Below are 27244 nucleotides of genomic sequence, written 5' to 3'. Positions count from 1 at the left end.
CAAAAGTGTACTATATGTTTAATACAAAAAAGGTATGGAGAAAATGTACCTTTACTAAAGCTTATACAAGATCCTTGGTCCATAGAAACTATGTTATCATCATCACGTTTGATGTGTCCCCCTATGTCCTTGTCCCTTCGACAACAATACATCTGCCCCTTTACAGAAACATACACAAACTAACGTGTGATAAAAAAGAAAATGAAAAAAAAAATGAACCGAGGAGAAAAAGCGCAAAAAATATACTTTCTTTTAAACAAAGTTTTATACATGGCGGATGTATCATTGTTGTGGTCTCACGGCCTTCACAGATTCTGGTGCACTGAGCCAATAGGAACTCCCTATTCCATGTCTCCAGCACCAGAACCCAACAGGCATGTCCCTTTAGAAACCACAGGGGGCGACAAGGAGCACAGTTTCTCTTAAATGCGTTGGTTGACAACTTTTCACGGCGTTCCTCTTTCACGTTATTTCTCTTCCCCTCTGACCAATTCTCAATTTTAGCTTCTTTTGTATACAAAATCAATATGCAGCACATTAGAGAGTCAGTTTATTCCCATAGTCTTTTTTTTTCATGTGGTATGTTTGCTCTCGAGGCATATTATATAATGTGTGTGTGTGTGTGTGTGTGTGTGTGTGTGTGAGCGTGTGTGTGTGTGTGTTAGGACACAACGGCAGCGGCGTTGGAGGAAGTGACGCCTGAATTGGTGGAGTTGTTGGGGCCGTAGCCTCCTGCGTTAGCCTCGTTAGCTGAGCTGTTGCTAGCCGTTAGCAGGCTGGCAGTGCTAGCTCGGAGGATGGCGCCCGCTGCGTTGCAGTGCGGCCGCGGCCCAGGCTCTGGCGTGTAGGTGAAGGTCAACGTGGTGGAGTAGATGATTCCGTCGTTGCGCACCAGTGTTACGGGCACCTGGACCGGCTGTCGCACCCAGCGCCAACCCTCGCGGAAGGCTGAGATGTCAGGCACCACACACAGCATGCTCTCGGCACACCTGAAGGAGGAGAAAGCAAGAGATTCAGAGACAGAGAGCTACATCCCTATGGATACTCTGAATGAGTGCCAAAACTTTCAACTTAAGATAATGCTTAGCCAACGCCAATTTACAGCACCAGTTCCCTACAGTAGATGTCAGCTTAACATGTTGAATACTGATTATCGTTCTTCAGATAGCGATGACAACCTGCATCCATCAAACATTATGCAGGGCCTATACCTGTACAGTACATTTCCTCCATATATTAAGTAGCGTCTATAATGCATATATAATCTATAAAAACAACCTTAAAAGCTCTCAAAGCATACACAGCAAACTCAAAAGGATCAATGAGGGAGCAGGGCTCACACAGTCTACATTAAAACCACTTACACAAAGCCTTTAGCGGACACCTGCCTCAGCATTTCAGTCACAGCTTTTCTCAGTAACCTTGGGCACTGCACTAATAGTCCTAAAGTTTATCAAACGGTGAACATCAAGCTCTTTCATCTTTTAGACAAACTCTTTGACGAATCCTACATGGGTGGCAGCGATAAACAGGAGGTTCACTACTTAACCTATATAATTGTAAATGACAAGCAAAAGGTACCTTTAGAAGAGTGTTCAGCATAGAACAAGGGTGTCTCTTTGAAAATAGCAATACATGAGCCTGGAAAAAATGCCATGTTCACTTAAAACGAATTAGCCAGGGCACTATTGTTTTGGTACAGAGCTTGCTTATGTTAATTAGCTGGGTTATCTCTGGATTGCTAGTCAGAGTGCATTAAACGGCTGCTACATAGGGTCATACAGAAACTATGGTGATATTTTCCTACCATTTATCAGAGTTAAAGGAGAATAAAAGCTAATTCATATTTTCTAGCAGTATTCGTCTGACTTTCATGGTCTCACAAAACTCGGCTCATTGCAGATCCTGTCTGACCCTATGATTGTGAAATGCATTAAGAGAGCCAGGACAGTGCAGTACCTGTACATGGTCTCTGCCTCGACGTCTCCAAACCAGACCCGCAGATGGGGAGTGAAGTTCTGTCCCGTCAACTCCAGCATGGCGACGTCCCCGCCACCGTTTAACTACAGATACAAACGTGTGTTAAAGTGTGTGTAAGAGGTGGAATGTATCTCTGTGTTGTTGTGTGTTTGGAGGAGAGTTAGAGGAACATAAACATCTAAGTGTGTGTGTGTCCCACCTGTAAGCTTTCGACCACAGGCACAGGGGTGACAGGCAAGTGGACAGGGCCCATGCCCTCATAGAAGGTGTATTCAGCCTTGTCTGTGCTGATGATTGTCCAGGAGGCTCCATCGTTGATCATCTCTTTGTTTGGTTCCTTTGGGCATGGAGTGGCCTGGGGAGAGGGACACACACATTTATGAGAAATGATTCATTTGACTTCATATAAATATTGCACATGTCCTGGGAACAGGATCCAGGGTCTTAGTTGACAACTGGAAAAGGCAAGAACAAAGACAAGAACAACAAGTAATACAATGTCTTAAATATATATGGTTGCAGTTGCTCTCTCACTTGGAACTGGATGATCCTCTCTTGGGAAAGGCACAGGTACATGCGCTCCGTGTCCTTCAGGTAGAAGGCACACTTGTGGAGCTGGGAGACAGGGTCATCTGCATCCAGAAGAGCCGTCTGCTTGTCCACCTTTCGGATGATCTGGTGGTAGACACAGAGGAGAAGTTTTAACTTGTGAAACAGCTGAGTGAAAATCACTACATTATACTGGGTTGTTATAATAATCAATCAGAGTTTTGAGAAAAGGATTACAATGTCACAAACAACATTGACACAGGGTGGTGAGACACAGAGATAGAGGTTTACAGAGTGGGCAGTACCAGTCGTGGCAGTGCCATTCCTGTGACCGAGCAGACCAGTTTGACTGTCTGGCCGTAGTGGATGTAGCCGTCTCTCACAGTAAACTCCTCTCCTTCTGACTCTTCATCATCCACTGCAGAACACACACCAGATTCTGTCACACACCTAACCACAGTTGCATACATCAGGCAGTCTCAATTACAGACTGACTGTGTGTGTGTGTGTGTGTGTGTGTGTGTGTGTGTGTGTGTGTGTGTGTGTTAGGTCAGGACACTCACACAGGTGGATATAGAAGGCTCCCCATTGCTGGGAGCTGGCGTGGAAGTTGCCCCCCTCTACATGCAGGTAGCGCGTGCTAACTGTTTGAGAACGCAACCGGTTAAACAGTGCCACCTTGGTCCCTGACGCAATACACACTGCAGAGAGAGAGAGAAAGAGAGGGAGGGGTTTTGATTAACCAGGACCTCATAAGTAAATAGCACAAAAGACCTAATCTCAACTTTACTGTATTTAGGTTAGTCCAAACACGTACTTCACAATGGCTCCAGATTGTCCTCATAATCAGAACATGAAAGACTGAGATAAGAGGGCAAAAAATAGCAACAAAACAAATACTGCAGATCGGATCAACCTGTGGTTGAACTTTAGCGCAATCTAGCTACAAGATGGACTATTGGGAAACTAGGCTGAACATCAACAGCAGTACTACTCCGACACAGTGTAACAATGAATACAAAATGTATTCTTCCTTCCTTTCTTCAAACCCTGGAATAATCACTGATCTAACATGACTGGATTGATGAAAGCAAAGGCTCCACTACACATTCAGTTGTGTTAGAGGAGTTATCACTTCAAGGAGCGTAGGAAGGGAGGATGGGACTTTCAAAGAGTTTGAACAGAGCCATCTGAATGATCGAGACATGTTCAGGGATGGTGAGACTCACAGTCTGCGTTCTTGAGAGACTGCTTCTTTTTGGAAGGCTTAGAGATCACTTTGATCCTCTTGCTGAGGAAGACGCCGATGTCTGTGCTGTTGCCGTAGAACATCTTGACGGACAGCATGAAGTGCTTTCTCTTGTCAGAGTCTGATATGTACAAGGTTTTGGCTGTGCAATAGTTCTGATGGGAGGGAGAGTGAGAGGTGGTGTCAGTTAGGAATGCAGGATCGATACTTTAAATGACAGTTTATATGTGAATGTGTTTGTGATAGGGGGAGAGTGAGAGAAAAGACTGAGAGAGGGTGTGTGTGGATGTGAGAGTGAGTGTGAGCATAAGGTTATAGTGATGGTTATGGAGATTATAGTGGGTGTTTAAGTGTGTGTGTGTCCTACCTTTCCCTCTAGGTTGAGTTGCTGCATCTCCTGGTCACTGTTCCCGATGCCTATGAAGGCACAGGGCTGAGACTCCTGCTCTGAACAGCCGTCTCTCTCCATCTGCTCCTTCTTTTTCTTCCACCCACTGCCCATTAGGTATACACACGGGGGAGGACAGAAGAACCTACACACACATCAATATGATAGATACACTCTATACGCTCCTACTGTATGCACACACAATAGAACAGATATACCAGGACGCACCAAAAAATAACTGTTCATGGTGTGTGTTTCTTTCCACCACTAGATGGCAGAATGACACCATACAACTCAATGGGAATCATCATCGTTATGATTACAAATGTACTACAATTTTGTAAAACTTCATTTTGAAGGGGGAAAAAACTTTTGATGGGTCGGTTACTGAATTGTGTGTCCCTGTCAATCAGCTTGACAAAGCAGGAGACTAAAAAGCCAACACCAGCTCATCACTCAAGAGAAAAACAACTTTTTAAATTTCTGTAAGAAATACCCACACTTAAGACTTCAACAGAACCAAAGTGTATTCTACCCCAAGCTTAAATCTATATTAAATATATACTTGTGGAAAGGCTTGGTCGGTCATCTCAAAACCCACACGTCAAATGAGACTTTCTGTCTGTCTGTCTAAGGAGCAGGAAAGTGACACGTCATAGCACAAGTCTGAGTGAGAATGATGTCTGAACAAAGACACAGGCACACACACAACACACACACACACACACACACACAAAACACACACACACACACACTACACACACACCTTTGCCATGTGCAATGGATTTTCACTGAATTCTTCCTCACAAAAAAGAAACCAAACTGTGACTTGAAAGTGTATGATCATATAAAAGTCAGTGCCCAGACACACACTAGTATGCACTTCTCATGCTGGAAATTCTAGTGTGTGAAGCAACCATATGGAATAAACATAGACTTCACAGATGAAGAACAGTACAGTTGCACTGAGTGTGAGTAACTGGCTCCAATAGCTGCTGAATGGACGGTAGCAGTGGTAAATAGACCTACAGCTCTGTTTTTTGACTGTGACTAATAATGGTGGAAAACTTTAGTACAAGTCCTACGTTCCTACAGGAACTAATAGGACTAAGTAAGTAATAATGACTGACAATAAGAGGACTTGCGGTCTGATGCATCCCAGAATGCTTTGCCAGAGTAGGACGGCCCCTATCGGGCCCCCTCACATCTCCCCCCTTCCAGTGTGACTTTAACTAGAGAGGACAGTGGACATGAGCGGAGGAATTCAGCTCCTTCTTCCCTCTTTATCACCACACGCACACGCACACGCACCTCCCTTCTTGTGCTCTAACCCTCTGAGGTGTCACAGAGTTGGCTGGGATCTGCTGATTTACTAAGAGATAGCCCTAATGAGATCCTAGGCAGGGCTTGAATGCAGCCAAGACAGCGGGGATACAGTATGGGAGGGAAGGAGAGGGAAAGGGAGGAAGAGAGAAGGATAGAAGAGAAGGGAGAACAAGAGAGAGAAAGAGGGGGGCGGAACCCCCTCTGTATTGTATTCACATACCTATATCAATTCAGTCACTTCAATAGGGATGTCCCAATACTGTGTAAGTACCCTTACACCTAAATCTTTCCACAAATGTCATTAGGCTTCAACTAGATGTGCCATACAGCCCCAAACCTCTATTCTATGCGGCCCTGCCCTGCCCCCTAGGGCCCAGGGGACTACCCTGGATGGCCTTTACCTGGATATACCCTGTGGACAGCTATTTTCCCCAGAGGGGCCAAAACACCCACGTCACAGAGAGCCGTGCTGGAATGTGCTTCTTTTTTCTTTTTTTCTCTCTCTCTCTCTTACTGTAAACCTCATTACTTTGAATGTAACAAGCACTCATGGATGTGGGCATGAATTGTGAGGTAAGTGAGAAAATACGAGCCGAATGCGGTGGATTTCTAGAACTGAGAGAGTGTGAATGGCTTACCTTTTTTCATTGCCGTAAGATTTTTGTGCAACTTTAGCGTGCAGGATAAGGACAGTTTGGTCTCCTCGCTCCTTCAGGTAATTTCGCATCGCTTCTCTGTAATGTTGGAGAGAAGAGGGGATAGAAAGAGTGAGAGGAAAGAATGAGAGAAGAAAGGAGCTCATTAATCTCCTATTTGGATTATAAAAATCAAGCTGATGGAAGTAAAAGTGATGAACAGCATTGAACCAAAAGACAAGACAAAATTGAACAAAAGGCTGGAGAGTGAAGATTCTGGGTCACTAACATTTGAACTTCGAGACAAGATCATGAGTGAATAGAAAACGCACAAGCTCCAGTTTGATTTGCCAACTCTCTGGTGCGCTTAAGGATGTTTTGCTTAAACACACACACACACTCACACTCACACTCACACACAGTCTGGGCCAAAAGCTATGTTGTCTCCAGCTGGGCCGAGTTGAGGGGGGTGGGGGTTGAACCGTTAATGAACGGCTCAGAGGGACAGTGCTGAAGGAGGGGAAAGGAGAGAAGGAGAGAGAGAGGGAAAAAGAAAACACCAAAACCCTGAGCTCAACACTAAAGAATCCACATCTTGTGTCAAAATGTTGCAAGGTCCGTGCTCCAATTACTTCTGTCAACGACGCAAATACAAAAACACCAACCCCCCACCAAAAAAGAGAAATTAGTTCAATATTTTGGGAATGTTGGGTCCTTATGTTAACCCCACAATCACAAAACTACAACCCCCTGTTAAAACTATGGTCGAGTGTAACAACAAGTGAGTGTGTGTGGACAAGCAGAGCTAAAGATGGCCGGAGCAGTTGGGGGCCAACGATCACTCAGATGCAAGAGCATAATACACACACACAGAACCAAGATGGCGCACACACGCACGCACACACAACCTTTGCACAGATGTCAAACACCTGAAACATCAGGGTGCTACAATGGCCCAGGGACGCAAGAGGAGTTAGGGTTAGTGGAGGTCTTGCGCATACACACTCATCGAAACATGCCACACACACACACACCACAGCCTTTCACTCATATAAACACGCAACAAAGACTGTAGAACCTGCAAACAGTGTCTCTCTCTTTCACACACACACCTCTCAAGTCTGTCCCTCTCTGCCACGCAAACATCCGCCGCATGCTCTGGTTAGACAGGCCTTTGTTATGGAAAGCAAGAGGCCCCATGAGACACGAGACAGAGTGAGGGAGACAGAGGGAAAGAAAGAGGGAGTGAAGGAGGGGGAAAGGATTACCACAATTCTGTAACCCTTGGTAGAGAGGCCTCGGCTGGGCCAGAGAGCAGAGTCAAAATCAAAGCCAAGTCTAAATCCAGTGTTTGATTCTAATGATGTATAAAATGTATACTTTGTGGCTTCTATAATCATCCAATTCTATCATGATCCTCATCTGATGTTTCTTTGCAATGGCACTGGTCGTTTGACATGTCCACACACCCCCACCCCTGGCACACCCCAGCAGCCACAGCTCTGACTGATTACAGGGAACACACTCCAAACATGATGATGTCATGGTTACAGGGCATGTGTCATCGGACACTGCTGATACTGCCTGTGACCTGCCCATAGAGAGACTCAGAGACTCAAACAGAGGAGGGATGGAGTTGACCTCTGATCTGATCTGAGGTCAGCTTTGTGTAGTTCTCTGTAATAGTTACGGTTCTAAATCCTGGCTCTGTGCCCTTAAGGGCAACTTTCTGACTATCACAAACCTGGACCTAAAGTGGCCATATTGGTAAAGGCCTAGTGTTGAACGAGCAGTTTGCAGGCAGACAGGGAGCGGTGGCCTAACACACACAGATAACCCAAACCTAGAGAGAGAGAGAGAGAGAGAGCAATGGTCAGCCCCCAAACCCCTGCTCGATCACTCCGCTCTTCCACCTCGGCTGGCCGCCTGGCACCACCGCCTCTACATGGATGCAGCAGCCGCACTACTCAGTCACGGCTTTTTACTGTCCTGGCGCCCCGCTGGTGGACTGAGCTTCCCACTGCTGTCATGACTGCAGAGTCACTACCAATCTTCCGCCATAGATTGAAGACCCATCTCTTCAGGCTACATCTTAACGGTCCCTCCTAAAGACCTCTTCACCCCCATACAAGTTTCTCTCCTGTTAATAAAATTTATATAATTTTTTTTTAAATAAAATCCTTCTTCTAGCATTGTGGCCCCTGGTCTGAGCATTGATTACTTTCTTGGATTGATGGATAGATGATTCACTTACTTTAACAAATGAATTTGTTGTAAGTCGCTTTGGATAAAGGCGTCTGCTAAATACCATAAATGTAATGTAAATGTAGAGAGAGAGAGAGAGAGAGAGAGAGAGAGACTGCACCAGCATGTGACTGTATGCTGACAGAAAACCACAAACACATCCCTTCTTCCAAAAGAGACTTTATTTTATACACACACATGCACATGCTCACAAACACTTCAAAAAGATTGCATTGGTCACTAACAAATGAACTGGTATGAGTGCAATTCTATTAAGACTACATGGTTGATACTGTAGTTAATGTCAGATATATCTTGAGTTTAAAAAGGTTCCTGGTTCAGACGTGCTCCAAGTTAGGGGTCCAGGAAGAGGAGTGTTGGTTGAGATGTGGTCCTCCTGGTTGGAGAGCGGTTGTGGTCAGAGGGTGGTTTAGTTGTTGGCACTCACGTGTGTTCAGGTTTGGTTTGGTGTGGAGTAGAGAGAGGGGAGCCGTGAGGGGAGACACCATTCATCTCCCACTGCCCAGGAGGGGGCCAGACGGCACACAGTCAAGTTCACACTACGTTTACACAGCATGTTCTCTCACAGACACATGTACAGCCTACCCACGCACACACATGCAGATATTGTACACACACGCACCCCTAGAGATTTGAACACACATACACATGTATAGCCTGCGCGCATGCGCCCACTGACGGAATGAGCTTCCCACCACTGTCAAGACGGCATTGCCCATCTTCAGCCGTAGACTAGACCCATCTCGTTAGATTACTCCTGGGCTACTCCTCCTCAGACCTTCACCTAGCATTTCCCAACATACCCACTTGTATGGTACCCTGAACTTATCTGAACACTAACTAACAATTGTTCTCTTCCCTTTCTTTAGCACTGCGACTGCGTTTGGCACCAATTTAATCGAAAGTCTTACTTGCGATGACTAATGTATAGTTGATGAATGTACTTATTTGACAAATGACAAATTTAAATGTGTAAATATAAACACCAATTTCACACGCACGCACACACACTTACACATTCTCCTTGAGGTTTTGAGTGGATGCATTTTCCCCTGTACTACAAACAGCAGAGCTCTTTGGGGAACAATATAAATTACCCATCAGCCTCTCTGTCTGTCAATGCCTTTTTTCCTGAGAAGAGTAGAGGGCTTAAAGGAGAAGTGAGAGGGAAAGTGGCCAGGCACTACTCCCACTCAACTTCCTTTACAAAAGTGCAAATACACACACACTGAAACATGCGACACCACTGCCTATCATTCATATAAACACACATGGAAAGGGACAATAGAACCTACACACGCACACAGAAAGAAGGTGGAGGAGGTTCCATGTCCTGAGTCATCTGATTTGAGAAAGGAAGTGACAGATATGGGCATTTCACCATTTCATCCCCGTGACACACACAGACATCAACTAGCACGCAACATAACACCAGACATGACATGCCACTGAAGGCAAGAGTAGATACTGTGTATCAAGAGAAGAACTTTGCATGAGAGTAAGAGACAGCAGAACTAGATGACAAAACTAGAGTCACGCACATGCTATACCCAAGAGTAACAAACGCTCTTGAAACTAAAGTGACAGGCTACATGAAGAAGCAAAAAGACAGCAACATTGGTCTTTGTAGCAGAGAGAGAGAAAAGAATGATAGACAGAGTGTTCTAGACAGAGTGTTCTAGACAGAGAGAGAACTCTAGACAGACAGACAAAAGGGCATAGTGGGGGTCAGTAATGGGTTTAGGTTTGTGTGTGTGTCATCTGCCCAGTACATCTGTCACAGCGTCTACACCAGAGTGGGCTTGGACAGACCCCCTGTGGACACACAGCCAGGACAGTCTCTCTCTCTCTCTCTCTCTCTCTCTCTGGTTAAACATCAACACTCGCTCACTTCAGTTAAATATCCTCTCATTATGGTACAAAGCAGAAGATGAGATGAGAATAGGCTACTACAGTAATACCATATGTAGCTTCATGTTATTTTCAGAAAAATAAGCATATAGCAACACTACCAAAAACCTTTTTGGCTACATTGTGTTTTCAGTACAGAATAACATTGATAGCCTTCGATGCTGAGAACCACTGTGCCCCTCCAAAGAACAAAATCCAGGGAAACACTAATTGATCTTGTATTCATACAGATGGTCCACCAAAAACATATTGTAGGCCTGTCTATGACTTAGTCAAGAGTCAAGTTTGTTCTCTACCACAGAAGCAGCTTCTCCAGCCTCTGTGACTCATGTATTGCATTTCCAGTTGAGTAGCCTGCCTGACAGGGCGGCCCTGCAGGACCCAAAGCTTAGCTGCCCTTAAAAGCCCCTGGAGGACCCAGGCTTTAGCTGCCCTGTCACTGCCAAACGTGGGGGTGTGCTCTGGGATAACCGCATGCGCACGCGCACACACACACACACACACAAACACACACACGTTCTCGGCCACTGGTAACGAGTGTTTCGTGTCGGTCATTTTTTCTTTTGCGCTCAGATCACTGAACAAATGGAGAGGCCAGTGAGAGCGGGAGTACTGGCAACACATGAATGAGGGGGGAAAGATCAAAAGGTAGAGGGCTCTTTCCAAAACGTTGCTTTGAGTTCCAGCAAAGTACTCAACCCCTCATTTTCCCATTGGAGTGGCACGCGCAAAACACACACAAACCAGTACATACAACACACACACACACACACACACACACACACACACACACACACACACACAGGCAGTATACATACAGGGTGCTCCAACACCCCTCCCTTGAGCCACAGACTGGAAAGGCAGTCAGGCAATCCCTTTCTCTCCGCAGGCTGACTGACCCCCAGGCCACAGTCTTTTGGCTTAAACCCTTTATTTTCATACAGGCACACACGTAGCTAAAAAAAGGAGCAGCGATGTCCAAGAGAAGGATGGAAAAGGCAAAAGCGTAACATCCCCATCCCTAATCACAACCATGCATGTCAAGCCCTGTTGGTCGGTGTGCAGTGCTGAGGCTAATGAAACATGAATGTGAAGTGTGTTGGATTTCTTTTTCACCCAAAGATCTTTCATTTCAAGAGTACCAAAGATTTATCCCATGGAAACAGTGAGCAAAGAAAATAACTCATATTGTTATCTGATAATGAGAGGGAGAGGAAAAAAAAAAAAAAAGTAGTCTAACACACTTAGGTTTGAGATTGGTTGTGGGCTCACCTTGTTAGGCGTTGGGGCTGAGGGTGCTCCCCAAACTTCCTGCAGAGACAGAGAGAAAATAAAACAAAAAACAATAAGTTATCGACTACACACAGCATAAACATTTGTATGTAGGCACTGGGCACACAGAAACACCTACACAGATAAAGACAGACACACTCTCACACATATTTCAGTTAAGAGAGAGCACACTTGACTCTCTGCTTTCATGAGCGCGCGCGCGCGCACGTACACACGCACGCACCTGCTGTCCCAGTGGCCTTGGCAGCCTGAGACCATCTGACAGTGTGACCAAACAGAGGCAGGTGGCAAGTAGCGTGTCATCATCACAGAGAGAGAGAGAATTGCTAAAACGCTAAACCAGGTGATTTCACCTTGAACTCTGCTTCACCTCATTCACACATGGAGACGGACATACAAGGCGAGAAACACCCACAGTATTTGGTTTGACAGAATACTTTGAATGACGTCCGTCATAATGAAACATTGTCATTGAAACCTGTGGACCCTATTCTAGACAGTAGTAGAAACAATTCTTGTAAATGAGTGACACCATGACATGACTCGCTTCAGTCATACAACATCAAAACAGGGCTACTTTTTCCAAGTGATGTCAACTCTACATCTTTGCTACCTAAAAAAGCACCTTTGTCTCAAAGCACATCATGTCAAATTTGTGCAAAAAAACACGACCATACCCCTGCAATAGTAGTCGCTGAGAAGTGAGCAGTTACCTTCAAAACAATGACAGCACACAGCACAAAACATACTGTCACATAGCCTACTAACAAAACATTTGTCTTGTCAAGCTATTCTGGTTCCAAAGCCACAGGACATCCATAGCAAGCAGGGGGAAAGTCATGGTGCAGGGCATTAGCACAGTGGGATGCTCTAACTTGTACCCCAGTGAGAACCTGTTCCCCAGGGCTTACATCTCTGACAGACTGAGAGACAAGCAACCTTGAAGCCTGGAGAAGCACACACAGACCCAGGAGGAGAGATGTGATGGGAGCTGCCTGGCTAAAATAGAAAAATCAATGCCTTACGAGCTCTCCCTTTCCTCCTCCCTTCTCCACAGCATCTTTGTTCTATCCCGTGTGTGTGTGTGTGTGTGTGTGTGTGTGTGTGTGTGTGTGTGTGTGTGTGTGTGTGTGTGTGTGTGTGTATGGTGGGTTTCCTGAGATGTATGAGTCATGCTTAAGGTGGAGTTTGCCTACCCTTGCAATACTTGATTGTTTCCCCTAATGTCTTAACCTCTGAAACACACACAGACACACACACACAGAGTAGTGTCAGTTTTAGTACTGTTTCATTTCATAGTCTCTGTTATGCAGGGCAGAACCTTCAGATCACATCAATGCACCAATGTCAGTCTCACATTGCTTCATGCATACAGAGAGAGAGAGAGAGAGAGAGAGAGAGGTGGGGGGGTAAGAAGAGAGTGAAAAGGAGTGAGAACACCGTATGACAGGGAAGAGGAGAGAGGGAAGCAAGGGAAAAGGCAGCATGGGGAGAGACTGAGAAGAGCCAGAGCCAGAGGGGGGGGGGGGGGGGGGGGGGGGGGGTAAGTGGAATAATTATAGAGGAAGCAGATCAATAAGGTTCCCAGAGTGAAACGCTGATGCCTCACTGGGTAATGGATTCCAGACAGTTCTTCTCTCTTCTTCCTCTCCTTCTCTTCTCTCAGCCCTCGTCTCACACTGCCTCAACATTACACAGAGAGAGAGGGAGAGAGAGGGAGAGAGAGGGAGAGAGAGGGGAGGGATGGGGAGAGGTACCGGACGAGGAGGAGAGGTGAGAAAGAGAGAAAGGGAGGAAAATATGGTTGGTAGTGGTACAGAGAAATATACTGAGGTGGATGGAGAGAAGGGGGAAAGAATGGGGAGAGATGGAAGAGGAGATTAGTAAGGAAAGAATAAGAAACTCCAGACCTGCTGCTTTTCCGATTAATAATAATTCAGTCAAAACAACAAATGGCCATATTGACCTGAAACTATAAGCACAAACTAGGCCTTTCACCATCATACTCCAGCCCGGGTAGCTGGTGTTAGCAGATATCACTCAGACTCTCACTCTCACTCTCACTCTCACACACACACACACACACACACACACACACACACACACACACACACACACACACACACACACACACACACACACACACTTCCAGCAAAGGCCCGTTATTTCTATGGGATTTGAACACTTGCTCTGGTGTAAACCTGGTAAAACACACAGCAGCTATAGGAGACCTACTTCAAAGAAGGTAGGGAGATTAGGAGAGATTTAGGCTTTGTTTTTTCTCTCCGAAGCTGTAGCTTCGATAGTGTCTGGCCATTACACTCAACAAAAGCTGTGGGAGGGAGAGAGAGAGAGAGCAAGAGAGAGCAAACAAAAGAGAGACCAAAAGAGAGAGCGCCAGAGCGAGATGGGCCTCAGGTTTTATGAAAAACCACCAGTGTTTCTTCACACCTCCCAGTTCATACTGCAAGCAAACACACACAAAATGCACACTTTATGCAAGGGCTAGATCAGATTATGCAAGGGCTAGATCAACGAATACACACACAGAGATAAACCCCACTCCCAGGTAAGAACCACACTCAGTAAATACAACACACAAACAGGAAGTATCATATTGCATGGTGTTGCAAACCCTATCACTAACTGATCACAATGCTGGGGTTCACCTATTGGAAAATACCACTCATTTGGTCTCAGGTAGGACAGATAGATGGACAATTCTTTCCGCCTCTGAACGAGTGAGGGATAAACAAGTGTGAGGAGGAGAAGAGAGCGGACGCCTGCCTCCCTGCCTCCCTGCCTCCCTGCGTGTCCTTCGGCGAGCCAGCTGGGCTCACTTCCTGCCCTCAGAGGCCTAACGGCACCCTGGGTCCAAAAATAACCACCTGTCAATCAAAACGCTTCAAGCCCAAGAGTGCTACTCTTCAGAGAGGCAAAGAATCTCTCTCTTCTTACTCTGTCTCGATTAGGGCAGAAAATAACCCTGCTGCTGATGAACGGAGGCATGAAGAGAGAAGGGGGGAGAAGAAGGAAAGAAAGAAAACATATTTCAAACCAAAGCAGGGTAGCCGTTGGTGACATTTCCCCCCTTCAGAGGGAGCCAATAGAGGAAAAGGAAGCTGTGTCGGAACTGTGTTTTAATCTGTTTTTCTCTTTGCCGTTATCCCATTCACACTTCCTTCCTCCTACTCTTCCTCTCCCTCTTTCTCCACACCATCACTGATTTGCTTGAATAAAATGAAGGTTTGTTCTGATAGGCCTATGTTTATATGCCTGAGAAAAAGCAACACCTAAAGGCTGATTTATTCCTCCTCATGGACATTCACACGTCTTTTCATAGCTGATGTGGATTGCATCCGCATAGAGGTTTGCATTTTACTTGTACCTTTTGCGGACATTTGCGGGGATCTATGCTGTGACTCTAGCCAAAACAATGGAAATCTGTGCAGAGATGTTCAATGGAGACACTTTTTCTGGGAGGTGTGCGGGTCTCCATGCGGACCCGTCCGCAGACATCCACTATTGTGCAATATCTACCACACGGAGTATAAATCAGCCTTAAGTGTTAGAATCCCAGAAACCGCAGACAATGCAATACTAGGAAATAGAATGTTTGAATGAGAAAGACAATTGACTGACTCGATTCAAAGCCACAATTGGCGAGGGTACCCTAGTCTCTGCGCCAAGCGAGGTCACTAAACTGGCATGGCTCTACCAGTCAAATGGTAGTTCCATAAAGAGTATAAAGCTATTCATAATAAGAGGAAGTCCTGACTCTCTGTTTTCCAAAGGGAAGTGAGAGTGAAGTCACTGTTGTTTCACAGGCCAAACTCTCACCTGGAGCTGCTGGAGTTATGAATGACCATGTTTTATGTACCCAGTAGGAAGCCTGTCTCCATAATGGCTGTATGATTGAGAGTATGTGAGAAATGCTGATTGGATGACAGTAACATTTAGGTCAGTAAGTCACTAGTTTCACCCTGTTTGGCTGTACTTCCCCCACCCTGAGAGTGCATTACACAAAGTGAAGTTCTGAAAACTACACACACCTACTAATAAGTACTGAATGACTGAAGGCTGTATAACTGCTCAAACAGTTACATAAACACAAAAACACAAAAATACACACTTCTCAGAGCTTCACAGACTGACTGACTGACTAACTGACCCTACCTCATGCTTCTTAGCGGCTAAATGGAAAGCAGACCGAAACACACCAACATTGGGGTCCTGATTAAATAGAAAGTATGAAACACCTTTCATACTGAAACCTCCTAGAGGCACACTAGCCAACAGTGCCCACACAGTGAACCCCTGCTTTAGGCCTCTCTCACAGAGCTTCACCGCACAATAGAGAATGAGAGTGAACAAGAGGCATGTCTGAACCTTATCTAAACCAGATATCTAGTAGGAGGAAAGGATGCAATTTTCAGTGACAGGAAGGTCGGCTAGAATAGCTAATAAGTGTAAACATGTGGTGTAACAACATAGCATCAGTGACAGTGAGGCTTCTCTCCTCTCTGACAGCAGCATCACCCACCATCTGAGGAGGGGGAACACTGGTTCACCTCCCTCTCTAGTGTTACCATCAAACACACTTCTGGTCTAACACGTCAAGACTCATTTAAAAAAAAAAATCACTACAAAATGGATAGAGCCAGTCTGGGCGACTGTAGAGTTGGGCGTCCTCTATGCCTCACCAACACTCTGACACAGACAAACACACAATAGAGTGCTATGCGTTATCAAAGGTCCTCCGAATGGCACTGCTGCAGTTGTTAAAACCAGCCTGAGCGCAGGGCCTCTGACCTTGTCACTAATGTCCATGTATCCCAGACTACTCATTACCATGCATCCCCTCCACCCCCCACCCCCCACCCCCCATTACACACACATTCCCCTCCTACATTGTCATGCGTCAAGGCGTCGGGGGCGTGGTCTTAGCGTTGGTGTCCCCTTGTTCTCCTCCCTATGGTCGATGACAGATGAGTGCTTCATATAGACCACGCGGCCCCCTGGGTCAGAGGTTTACTCTGTTACTGAGGGAGCGGATGAGGTTGGGGGGGGGGGGGGGGGGTGGAGTCTTTGTCTGCTCTAGGCCCAGGGTTCAACTTAAGTGTTACCAATCTTCTCTTGGGCAAAAAAGAGCCCTAAAGCAACATCCACCAATGCAAACAGGCAACATTTTCCATTGAAACCAACAGGTATTCTCAATTTATGTGTGTGAGCAAAGAGGTAAGATAGCTAGGTCGTGTGAGAGGTAAATAGAGTCTCATGCGTGGGTGTTTGATAGGTAAGATGACACATGAGGCTTGAGGAAAGAGGTGACAGTTTCTATGAATAGAGCACCAGTGACAGACACAGACAGAGACAGATGGGAGGTTGATTGAGTGAGTGTGAACCCAGCCTGCCGTTCGTAGCAATAGTGTATGACAGTTCTGACTGACAGTCTAACATCTAACGGAAAAAACACATCAACAGCTAAGGGTTCAAAAGGGACCAAAATACACACGGCAACTTACCCCCCACCTCACCCTTACACACACACACACCTATATGCCCTTCATTCCCCAGAAGACCTAAACCTGCCTAGACGAACAATACAGAACAGACAGAGGACTTATCAGACGTGATCATTTATATCCCCAAGGTGACCTCTAAGGTCAACTGGCAGGAGCAGCTTGTATATTGCTGAAAATGAACAAAGCCCCAGATTGTATGATAATTGTATTGATAATAATTGTATGATAGGCCTAGCTCTTCTAAAACACACTCACACCCACATCTGGGGAAGCTGTTTGCATATGGCAAAAGGTGAAATATTCGCCTACGTATCATTGCCATATGATGTAGGCCTATGTCTTTGACAAAGCAGAATCTAGCTGTTAGACTAGAATAACTCACACTGTTGAGTGAAGGACTGGGCCCCAAAGATGCCTAATTAATTCCTGCTTTTCCAAGGACTGTGTCACTGTTACCCAATAGGGCAGGACACGTTGGTCTGTGGGTGGGTGTGGGTGTGTGTGTGTGTGTGTGTGTGTGTGTGTGTGTGTGTTAGGCCTGAAGGTGGTGCATACGAGAACCACAGAGAGGGATTAGGCCTATAGAGGTGTCCGCTTTCAGTGCCTGGGGGCTGATAGGAGATATTGCAGTTCTCTCGGACTATACAACTGTAATTACCCTAACACTCACTCATAGCTCTCACTCAAAGCTTTGTCTAGAATGGTGTGTGATTGCTACAGCTGTACTTGTTATACTCAGTGGAGTGTAGGCCATTCTAAGAAATCACTTACACATGGTATGCATTAGTTGTAGGAACTGGAACTGTACAATCACCTTAGTTTTGAAGGTTTTGTTTACAATGAGTGATTCACATGAGTCAATGCCACTGGTGACGTCGCTATTTGTGCGGTAATACAGAGATTAATAATGCATCTATCATGGTAGTGTGTGTGTGTGTGCTTAAGTGTCAGGCAGGGAGAGAGAGAGAGAGGAATGCAATGAGTGATAATAATTTGTCTAATTGAGCAAGTGTGTGAGTAAGCATGAGTAACTCGAAAGTGTGAATGTGTGTGTACTAGTTGGTAAATACTCTGTGTGTGTGTGTGTGTGTGTGTGTGTGTGTGTGTCGCCCTCCAGGCAGCTAGAGAGATTTGGAGAAGCCGACCGCAGTGGCTACATTTACCCCCGGCAGCCTATTGAGAAATACCAGCATCCTGATGTCACACTTAAGAGAATGTCACAGACTGCAAACACATGGGCTACTGTACGTACACACACACACACACACACACACACACACACACACACACACACACACACACACACACACACACACACACACACACACACACACACACACACACACACACACACACACACACACACACACACACACACACTCACACACACACACACACACTTCCCAAAATCAACAGCTATATGCCAGTGTGTGGTCTGTGGCATCAGTATTGGGTAAGTACAGTATTATGAATCCATCTTTCAAGCACACATTTAATCATTGAGAAAAACCTGTATTTGTATTAAGCCAAGCAAAGGCACTAAACCCATTTCCTTAGGCTGCCCTGGTCAGGCATGGCAGAGAGGCAGCGCTAGGGGCAGCCCCTCTCTCTATGCTTGGCTTGGCATCAGTGCCCGGCATGTGCCACCCCGCATGCCAAACATCACATCACTTGAGTGAGGAGCACAGGCAGACTGAATACAAACATTCCCACAACCTTTCCTGTTAGCCCCATCCCTAAGGAAATCACGATTAAACACTACCACACAGAGAGACACTGAAGGCGGGGGGGGGGGGAGGCATTTCCTTGAAATAAGTAGAGTAGGAAAGTGAACTTGTGCTGGTCCTGACTGACTAAGCCCAGATGGCAGAGGGCTGGTGGCTGCCCTGAGATGCCCCACTGGTGGATAGAGGGCAGGGTTACCCAGGGGTGTGTGTATACACTGGGCATGATTTAGTTTGGTCTAGGTTGCTTGAGGCTGACACTGACACACACTCACACTCACACACACACTTCTGGCTGGGTAAACAGTACCAGCTCCGTCTTTGACATGGGAGAGTTTAATGACAGAGGGGTAAAGCCAGAGAAAAGGCAACATCTCTCTTTCCTTCTCTCTATTTCGTTCTCTCTCTTTCCCTCTGACCACTTCCAACATCAAGCTGGGCTGTCATATGGAGTTCTCTGCAGAGACCTCTAACTGTTGGCCTGGTGCCTTAAGAACCATACACACTCGCCAGCACAACACACAAGTGCACGCACGCACGCACGCACACACAAACATTTCTCTTTAGGGCCCTGGAGCAATGAGACCTCAAACACTTCACTGCTTGTTTGAAGTCTCACTACTCTGTTTGGGGAAGATGATTCTTTTCTAAGCGGCTCTAAGCTCTTTAAATTCACTGTTTTGTTTGGCCCATTGCATGGATTCATTATTTTTCAGTGACCATTGTTTGTCTTTGTTTGTGTCTCTGTTTATGTGCCCGTGCGTGTGTGCCCGTGCCCGTGTGTGTGTGTGTGTGTGTGTGTGTGTTCATATTTCTCTGGATGTGGACCTGGAGACTCTCTCAGTCACGCTTGAGCTGAAAACATGGCCGCTCTATGATGCTCTCGACTCTTCTGGGGTCTCATCTCTGAGTCACAAGGCTTTGATTCTCTCTCCTTTCTCTATTCCTTCTTTTCTCCATGTTTCCTCCGAGACAATCTTCCAGACAAAGTGGGCTGAGTCTGATGTTGTCTGAGTATAAAGTAGGAAAGCTCCATTGTGAGACTAGATTTTTGAAGCATTTAATCTTCTTATCGACAACAGACTTAATGTCCTGAAGTGTGATACTTTTTTCCGTTCCTCCTAGTCAGTACTAGCGTCCATAAAATTGGCAACTTTCAATTCATGGCTTGAATTTCACACATATCCATCTGTTAAATAGCCTAGGATGGAATTAACTCTACATGACACTCACTTCAGTGAGTTTACCCATGAAAGACAGACAGACCCGTTTCTGACATCAATCCACACTTGTACAGGCTATAACAACCCTCCAAACCCATTGTACAATATAGTATGACTGAAGTAGCAATTTGCTGTAAGAAGCTATACTGCACTTGACAGTATTCTCATTGTTCTTTCCCATATGTTTTCTCCTCATGCTCCATCATGAAAAACACTAAAGTGCGGTGTGTGTGTCATGATACGCTCCAAATATCAAGACATTGTGTGCGTGTGTGTGTGTCGTGTAACAAGCCCCTAGCCTCTGGCTTGGGTAAGATGCAGTGCTCTGGTCTCTGTTTGCCCATGTGTATAAGTCATCCTCATGGGAAGAGTCCTCAGGGGTTTACATACAAAACCTTATCATTTCATCCTATATTGTGCACTAAACTTTAAAACACTACCCTATTCTACACTGTGAGAACAGAATTCATACACAATCCCTTACTAATTTGAATGTACTCATCAAACGTCTCAGAGTTACAGTTGGCTATTCACATCTCTCCCCCCGACTCCCCTTGTACTGTACTACATCTCCAAATAATGCACTCAGCCTTCATCACTATGTGTCTCTTCCCTCTCAGTCGCACAATGAAACAATTTAAACAGACAGACACAACACACAAATACAAGCACATACACAAACTGGGTGAGTTGGTGTTGAACTTGAGACAGAAGTGCTTTCCTGTGAGGATGCTGTCAGGAAGAGAGTAAGGGGCATTGAAAGAGTAGGCCTAAATAGTTGATGTTCACTCGGTTGAACCCTCAATGACCTTTTCCCTCTCTATTTTTTCTCCATCTCTTCCTCTCTTGTTCTCTCTCTCTCTGTTTAGCTTAGAGAAGTGATGACTCATGGAGAGAAGGGAGGGAAAAGAAGGGGGTCACAGTTTATGGATGAAGTAGGTCACTGGTCATATGTACTCTTCAGTTCTGTTACTAACCAAAAAACCAGACATTATGAGATACCTCAGCAACCTTTAGCCCACATGTTGTATGATCCTCAGCAGACTGCGAAGGCTGTGCGTGTGCGTGAGAGAGAGAGCGATGTGGCTTAGCACTGAGTTTGTCACCTCCAGCCTACTGTCTGGTTTCAGTGTTGTTGTTGTCATGGAAGAACAAAAAAAGGTTTCGTTCCTGCTACCCCTTTCCCTTTTTTTGAGCCGCTGAATGTCTTTCCCCTCCAGACTCTGGTCTGGTGTGGTGTGATGTGATGTTTTAACAGAAAATCAAGGGGAGTAACCCATGACAGACTCTTTGTCTGCTGCCCTTGGCAGGGAGTTTCAGCAAGTGCCGAGAGCCTTCTGTGGTGGCTAGTTTGTGTTTGTGACAGTGCTTACATCAAGGTGTCAAAGTGCCTCATTAAATGCCATGCACATTTTCTATAGTTCAATTTAATTTTTTTGATAACCTTTCCAAGTCACTGGTGGAGACTTTCCTAGAAATACATCTACTCTTTGCCCCTCTTTGTCTCTCCCCCTCTCAGCAGAAGGAAGCTACCCCTCTCCTCGCTGTGTACACACACACACACACACACACACACACACACACACACACACACACACACACACACACACACACACACACACACACACACAAAGTCTCAGTGCTAAAGTGGATAGTCTGTGTGTGCCTAGTCCCTGGATGCCACAGGCTAAAATTAGCTTCACTGCCACAGAGGAGAGTGACAGAGTAGGGTAGGGTGAAAGGCTGGTTAAAGGACTGGACAGGTTAACTAGCTAAGTGGTTGTACTTTTCCTCAAAGCCATGGAGGTGTAGGCTTAGCTATGGAGCTAGAATGAGAATTGACTATCTTGTAGCAAGTGACACATATAGCTTGAACCAAAGCACCATCACACAAGGTTGGTAAAATTATGCTACAGCTGGTAGGCCTATATGGAGTTACAGTATGTCTCTGAAATGGTTTTATCTGTGAGGTGGTTTTCCAATTGCCACTCCTTGTTCCTCAGATGAGAAAGCGTGGCAGTTTGCTCAAACGCAAGGAGCTTAGTTGGTGGGGTTTTTCCCATGTGAACTCCATGGCTTGGAGCAAACAGCCTTCCAAAGGCTGGAGGGGTTTAGGACTAGAAAAGACCACACTGACGAGCCAGACTTTTGACAAACCAGACAGTTCAAACTGTCAATCACAGACTACTGAACTCCATTAGAGTCCAGTTGAACACAACAAGAATAACCCATTTTCATGACCAAAAGCAGCTGACAGTTTTCTTTCTAAAGGAGGAGGCTAGTCTTTCCTGCTGGGTCTCCTGGTAGCTCCAACCATATTCATGTCTAATAAACCAGCCTTAGTTGGCAGAACTCATTCCCCCTAATGAAAGAATACTTGCCTAAAAACAAATCTCCTGTTCTCACCTCGAGTCCACCCCATCTCTTTTCACAGAAATGGAACAGGGAGCAAAAAAAACACATAACAGTGTCAATAACATTCAAACTGAATCCAACATTGTTCTATTTGTTTCTTGCTGCTGTAAATGATTGCAAAACATGGCATCGGGGGGGTGGGGTGGAAAAGAGCTGAATGAAACCAAACAAGAAACAGACAGGGGGATCACTTCATGTTTTCTGAATGAAACATCCTGAATGTGAAGGGGAGGAAAAATGCTGACGCTGTATAAATGACAGTTCCCTTGACGATGCTGTAATCGCTACCAACGGCAACAGAATGGGGGGCAGGGGTCACAGGAGAGAGGAAATTCTCTCTGAAGAGAGGGGGCACTGCAAAACACATTCATCAGCACAGTCCTCTCAGTACTCTCTCTCTTCTGTCTTAGTAGAATAGATCAGCAATGTCAAGGCCAACAACAACACTGGGACTTGGGCTTTCTTTCAACTAAGATGTTAGGGTGTTTTGTTTTCAAAACCACACCGGCTGACTAGCCTCAGAATGTTCCGCCTCATCCTCCCTCAACAATAATAACAGTTTTTGAGCCCAAGGAGATAATGTGAGAGATGGTTTTAATACATTCCAAGCTCATGCAAGCCAACAATGTGTAGCCTACTCACTTTGGCGAAGGGGGGTCTATCTCGCATAAGGAATCCAATCCTTTTCTGGCCAAGGGAATAAAAACAGAATGCAGGCCTCTAGGGCTTTTGGGAATAAGGAAATACAAATTCTTCCTAACCCCTGACAAACTTCCACTCAAAAAGGTTAATCAAATACATGATCAATAAAGCAAGCCACTTAAAAAAGGAAACTAAAGTGTGAGATATTCCATGGTTTGGGCTTATGACACACTGACAGACACCCTATTTAGACACACTCTCTCTCTCACACACACTCAAATGTGGCGGAGGACCAAATATGAGGAGTGCCAAGTTAGGAGTATGCCAAGCCAAATTACTCAAAAATGTGCCTTTTCATCCAGTGTGTTTCTCCTGTGACTGCTCCCTACTAGTGTAGAGAGACGGAACAGAGGGAGCATGACATCATAACTCAATCAAACAAGTCCAACTCAGTGCATGAAACTATAGGCTTCAGGCATATAGCACTTTTGAGCAAATGGGGATACTTTTTAATGAACTTCAACAGGAAAGACATGCTCTACAGGCACCTACTGTACGCCATGGAAAACATAAAAGTGAAGCAAATTGCTGCAATGCTTCTATCTTCTATAACCTCCCCCTCACTTTGAAGATTTTGACTGCTCCTGAATATAGAGCACATCTTTAACACCAAACACTCAGGTCCTGAGGTGACACACAGATCAGGTTTTTACGAGCCTGTATCTCCTCCCTCCAATCCATCAGTGCCCCTACTCAGGTAGAAGCAGGATGTGTGTGTGTGTGCGTGTGAGTCGGAGGGATGAATCGGCTCCCCTTTTAACTCAACCTGAGCCTCTGCCACCAAAAAGGTCACTACATCCACATCTGCTCCTCTCTCTCTGAACCTTTCCTTTCATAATGGGGAACAGGGAAGAGGAGAGGACCCCTGGGAACGCTTTCACTCTACACACACACACCTCAACTCTTGTTTCCAGGGAACTCACACCGCTGTACACATACACACACATACTCAGTGAGTGACTCACACACATGCTAAAACACACTCTCTCACTTAATACCCCCTCCGCATGTGCCCACACAAATTCACACACACACACACACACACAAATTCTCACACACACACACACACACACACACACACACACACACACACACACACACACACACACACACACACACACACACACACACACACACACACACACACACACACACACACACACACACACACACACACACACACACACACACACACACACACACACACACACCCTGTCCCTCACAGGCAGGCTTAATGGTATCTTTGCACAGGCAAAGGGAACCTTGGCTTTGACTTGACTGGGCCCTCTGTATACTTTTGACAGGGGGAGAAAGTGAGAGGAAAGAAAAAAACTGAAAAAAGTTCAATCGAATACCATTCCCCCAGGCCAGGCAGAGGCAGCATTGTGTTGAAATAAGTGATTCATGCTTTTATCATCCCAGGTGATGCAGAGATTGTCTCTCCTTAACAGTAATGTTCTTTCAGCTAAGCCCACTGCTATCAGACAGTTTTTGAGGAAAAAAAGATTAGAGCAACATTATCTTTTTCTTGTTTTTCCAACATTCAGAGCTGTGTTCAAGAGATAGAGGCCTATGTCTTATCACTCAATGCTGCTACCCTGGCTCTGAATTCAACTCTGGCTCGTAGATAGGCCACTACTGTCCTGTATAGCCTAGCCCAATCAAAACTATTACTTTTCCTTCTAAATCTTTTCAAATCAGATATCTACTACATGATCTACACTTGCAGCATGCTACACTGTATCTCTTATGACAAATCAAATAAACTGGAAAATAAGAACTTGCCTACATTTACAACTTTGCTGACAATTCAAATTCCCTTAATGGGGCAACAATAACATCCTAAGTTCAAACACACTGCCCCAGTGCCCTTTTCTACAACTCCATACCAGGCCAACCAACTGTCTCCCAGGCCCCTCCAACACTGAGAAGGGACCTGTCAGACCTGACCTAGAGAGGGGGAGTGAGGACGCAAGGCTGTGGATAGGCCGGCTGGGCTTTCTTTCTTTCTCTCCCTCCCTCTCTCTAGCCTCTAGCCGTTGACGCTGCCATGCCCTGCCACATGCAAATAAAGACCCCTTATGGCTCTCTAATTTTCTGTTAAATCTCTCCCTCTCCTCCACTGCCCCCACTCCATCCCCCGCAAAAAAACACACACACAGCTCTGTAGATATCTTCTGGACAGGTGGCCAGCCACCCCGACCCGCCCGCCCTCTCTCTCTCTCTCTCTCTCTACCCTGCCCTCTCTCTCCCCTCCTTCACTCCTCATTTTCTAAACTGAAATCAGCTCAGGTCGGCTGGAAAGCCCCAAATGAGCATGCACTCCGCCTGTCCCTCCGCGCGCACGCACACGCACGCGCGCGCACACACACACACACACACACACACACACACACACCCCAGCTAATGTCTGTCACCCACTGAGCTGTCTGTGGGGATTACTGACTGCACAAAAAAGCCTTGTGTTTGGCTAATGTGCAGATACTTTAAACTACACGACTGTTTAAGGAAATTGGCAATACCCATACAACATTAATTGTATACCATCATTCACTGATATTATCATATTGTGACACTGAATTTTTATAAAACAGTTACATCAATACTCATGTATTGAAGGAGCATAAACCTAGAAAAATATTAGGCTACACACTCCATATCAAATTAGGCAGACACTATATCGCAGTCAATTATAGCCTAGTGACAGATACACTAAATGCCCGTTTTTTTCCTTCAAAGAATTACCACATGGCTCTTATCTCCCAATTGCACAATTAGCCATAATCAAAGAAATTGGGCTAAGCTCGTGGAAGTCAGAGGAATATTTAGGAAGATAGTCTGTAATACTAGCTCGTCGCCTCCACTAAAACTACTGAGTATATAAGCAGATAAGCTGGCTACCTCTTATGTCTCACTTTCAGGATCATGGTACATTTAACAACTTGGCAAACTAGTTACAGTAGCTCACTGTCCTACATTTCGTAAAAAGAAGATAAAGACAGTGGCGTATTGCACGCATAATATTGAGCAACGCACGTATCCCATTGTGGCTCGCTCGCGCTAGCTGGGTTACAACACTTACAACACGAGAGATGGTGGGGAAATTGACAGGTGTAAAAAATGCAATTGTACTTATATCGCTACACTGTTGTTCCTTTGACTTCATTCTAGCTAGTTCCTACGGGTATGGCAAATGTCCTTAGTTGCACTCTGCATTAAAAAAAAATTGTCTGCACCGCGCAAGGAACAGCCATAGAGGGGAGGCAATGGGGCTATTTTGTAAACACCACTTACTATTCCAGTTCATACATACGCTTAGCCAAACAATGTTTACTCACACACGTCTGCAAGAGTAACGTTACTGTTGACAATCAATGGAAACATGTCTACATTATACAAAACAAACTAACAAACAATCTAACAAGGGGGACGAATCGAGCGCAATCGACAGACGCCGAAAAAAATGTCTTGCTGCTGCTGCTTGACAAAGCCACAACGTGTTACAGACAGAGCTATTTTACTGTAGCTATATTTAATAGCTAATAAAAGCAAAATGGTTCTGAATTTAATATTTGGAAATTGTAGACTATATTGTGAAATATTATTCTCAAGAGAGAAAACCCCAACCGTTTATTTTTCCCAAACCCGCACTGATTGTACTCGTGTCGTTGTCTGGTGGTGCTGAAAAAAGACAACTGAAGGCTAGCAGCGCGAGCTAGCTCGCTCGCTCTGTTGAGGCACACAACACTGGCGCACGGCGGTGCAGCAACAGTCAGTCAGTGAAGTAGTCAAAGGAGAACAGACACAATACATTTAAACAAAGAGAATGCCTCCACCGACTGAAAACAAGTAGCCAAAAACGCCCACATGTGTTCAGTTATGTTTGTGTAAATAGAAGCAACCAAGTTCCTTTCAAGAACTTAAATTCACTTTATCTCCAGTACCACCACCAGCCCTGAATCTCAGACTTACCCTGTCACAACAGGCGCCATCTTCCACAAACTCTCACCAAAACTCCAACACTCGCGATATCCTTTCTCCCAGACCAACAATCCGCCG

At 45.4% G+C, this 27244-nt stretch overlaps 1 protein-coding gene across 1 annotated transcript; it reads right to left on the bottom strand.

Moving 5' to 3' along the window:
- Window positions 1–206: 206 nt before the first annotated feature.
- rbpjb (recombination signal binding protein for immunoglobulin kappa J region b) lies at window positions 207–27244 on the bottom strand. The gene is made up of 11 exons (XM_083683076.1): window positions 27158–27244; window positions 11576–11614; window positions 6131–6226; window positions 4146–4311; window positions 3759–3933; window positions 3093–3230; window positions 2835–2947; window positions 2515–2655; window positions 2180–2335; window positions 1960–2063; window positions 207–989 (listed from the first exon to the last, which is right to left on the bottom strand). The coding sequence occupies exons 1-11, from the start codon at window positions 27175–27177 to the stop codon at window positions 662–664; spliced, it is 1476 nt and encodes a 491-aa protein (XP_083539202.1). The 5' UTR covers window positions 27178–27244; the 3' UTR covers window positions 207–661.

Source organism: Argentina silus (assembly GCF_951799395.1).
Source record: "Argentina silus genome assembly, chromosome: 1".
Lineage (NCBI taxonomy): Eukaryota > Metazoa > Chordata > Actinopteri > Argentiniformes > Argentinidae > Argentina > Argentina silus.
This window is presented reverse-complemented; position numbering and strand designations above follow the sequence as displayed.

Coding starts and splice junctions, on each gene's coding strand:
- rbpjb (XM_083683076.1), bottom strand. CDS start 27,177: ATGGCGCCTGTTGTGACAGG. Junction 4,312..6,130: donor TCTTACGGCAATGAAAAAAG/GTAAGCCATTCA, acceptor ATGTGTGTGTAG/GTTCTTCTGTCCTCCCCCGT. Junction 2,656..2,834: donor GAATGGCACTGCCACGACTG/GTACTGCCCACT, acceptor GTCTACCACCAG/ATCATCCGAAAGGTGGACAA.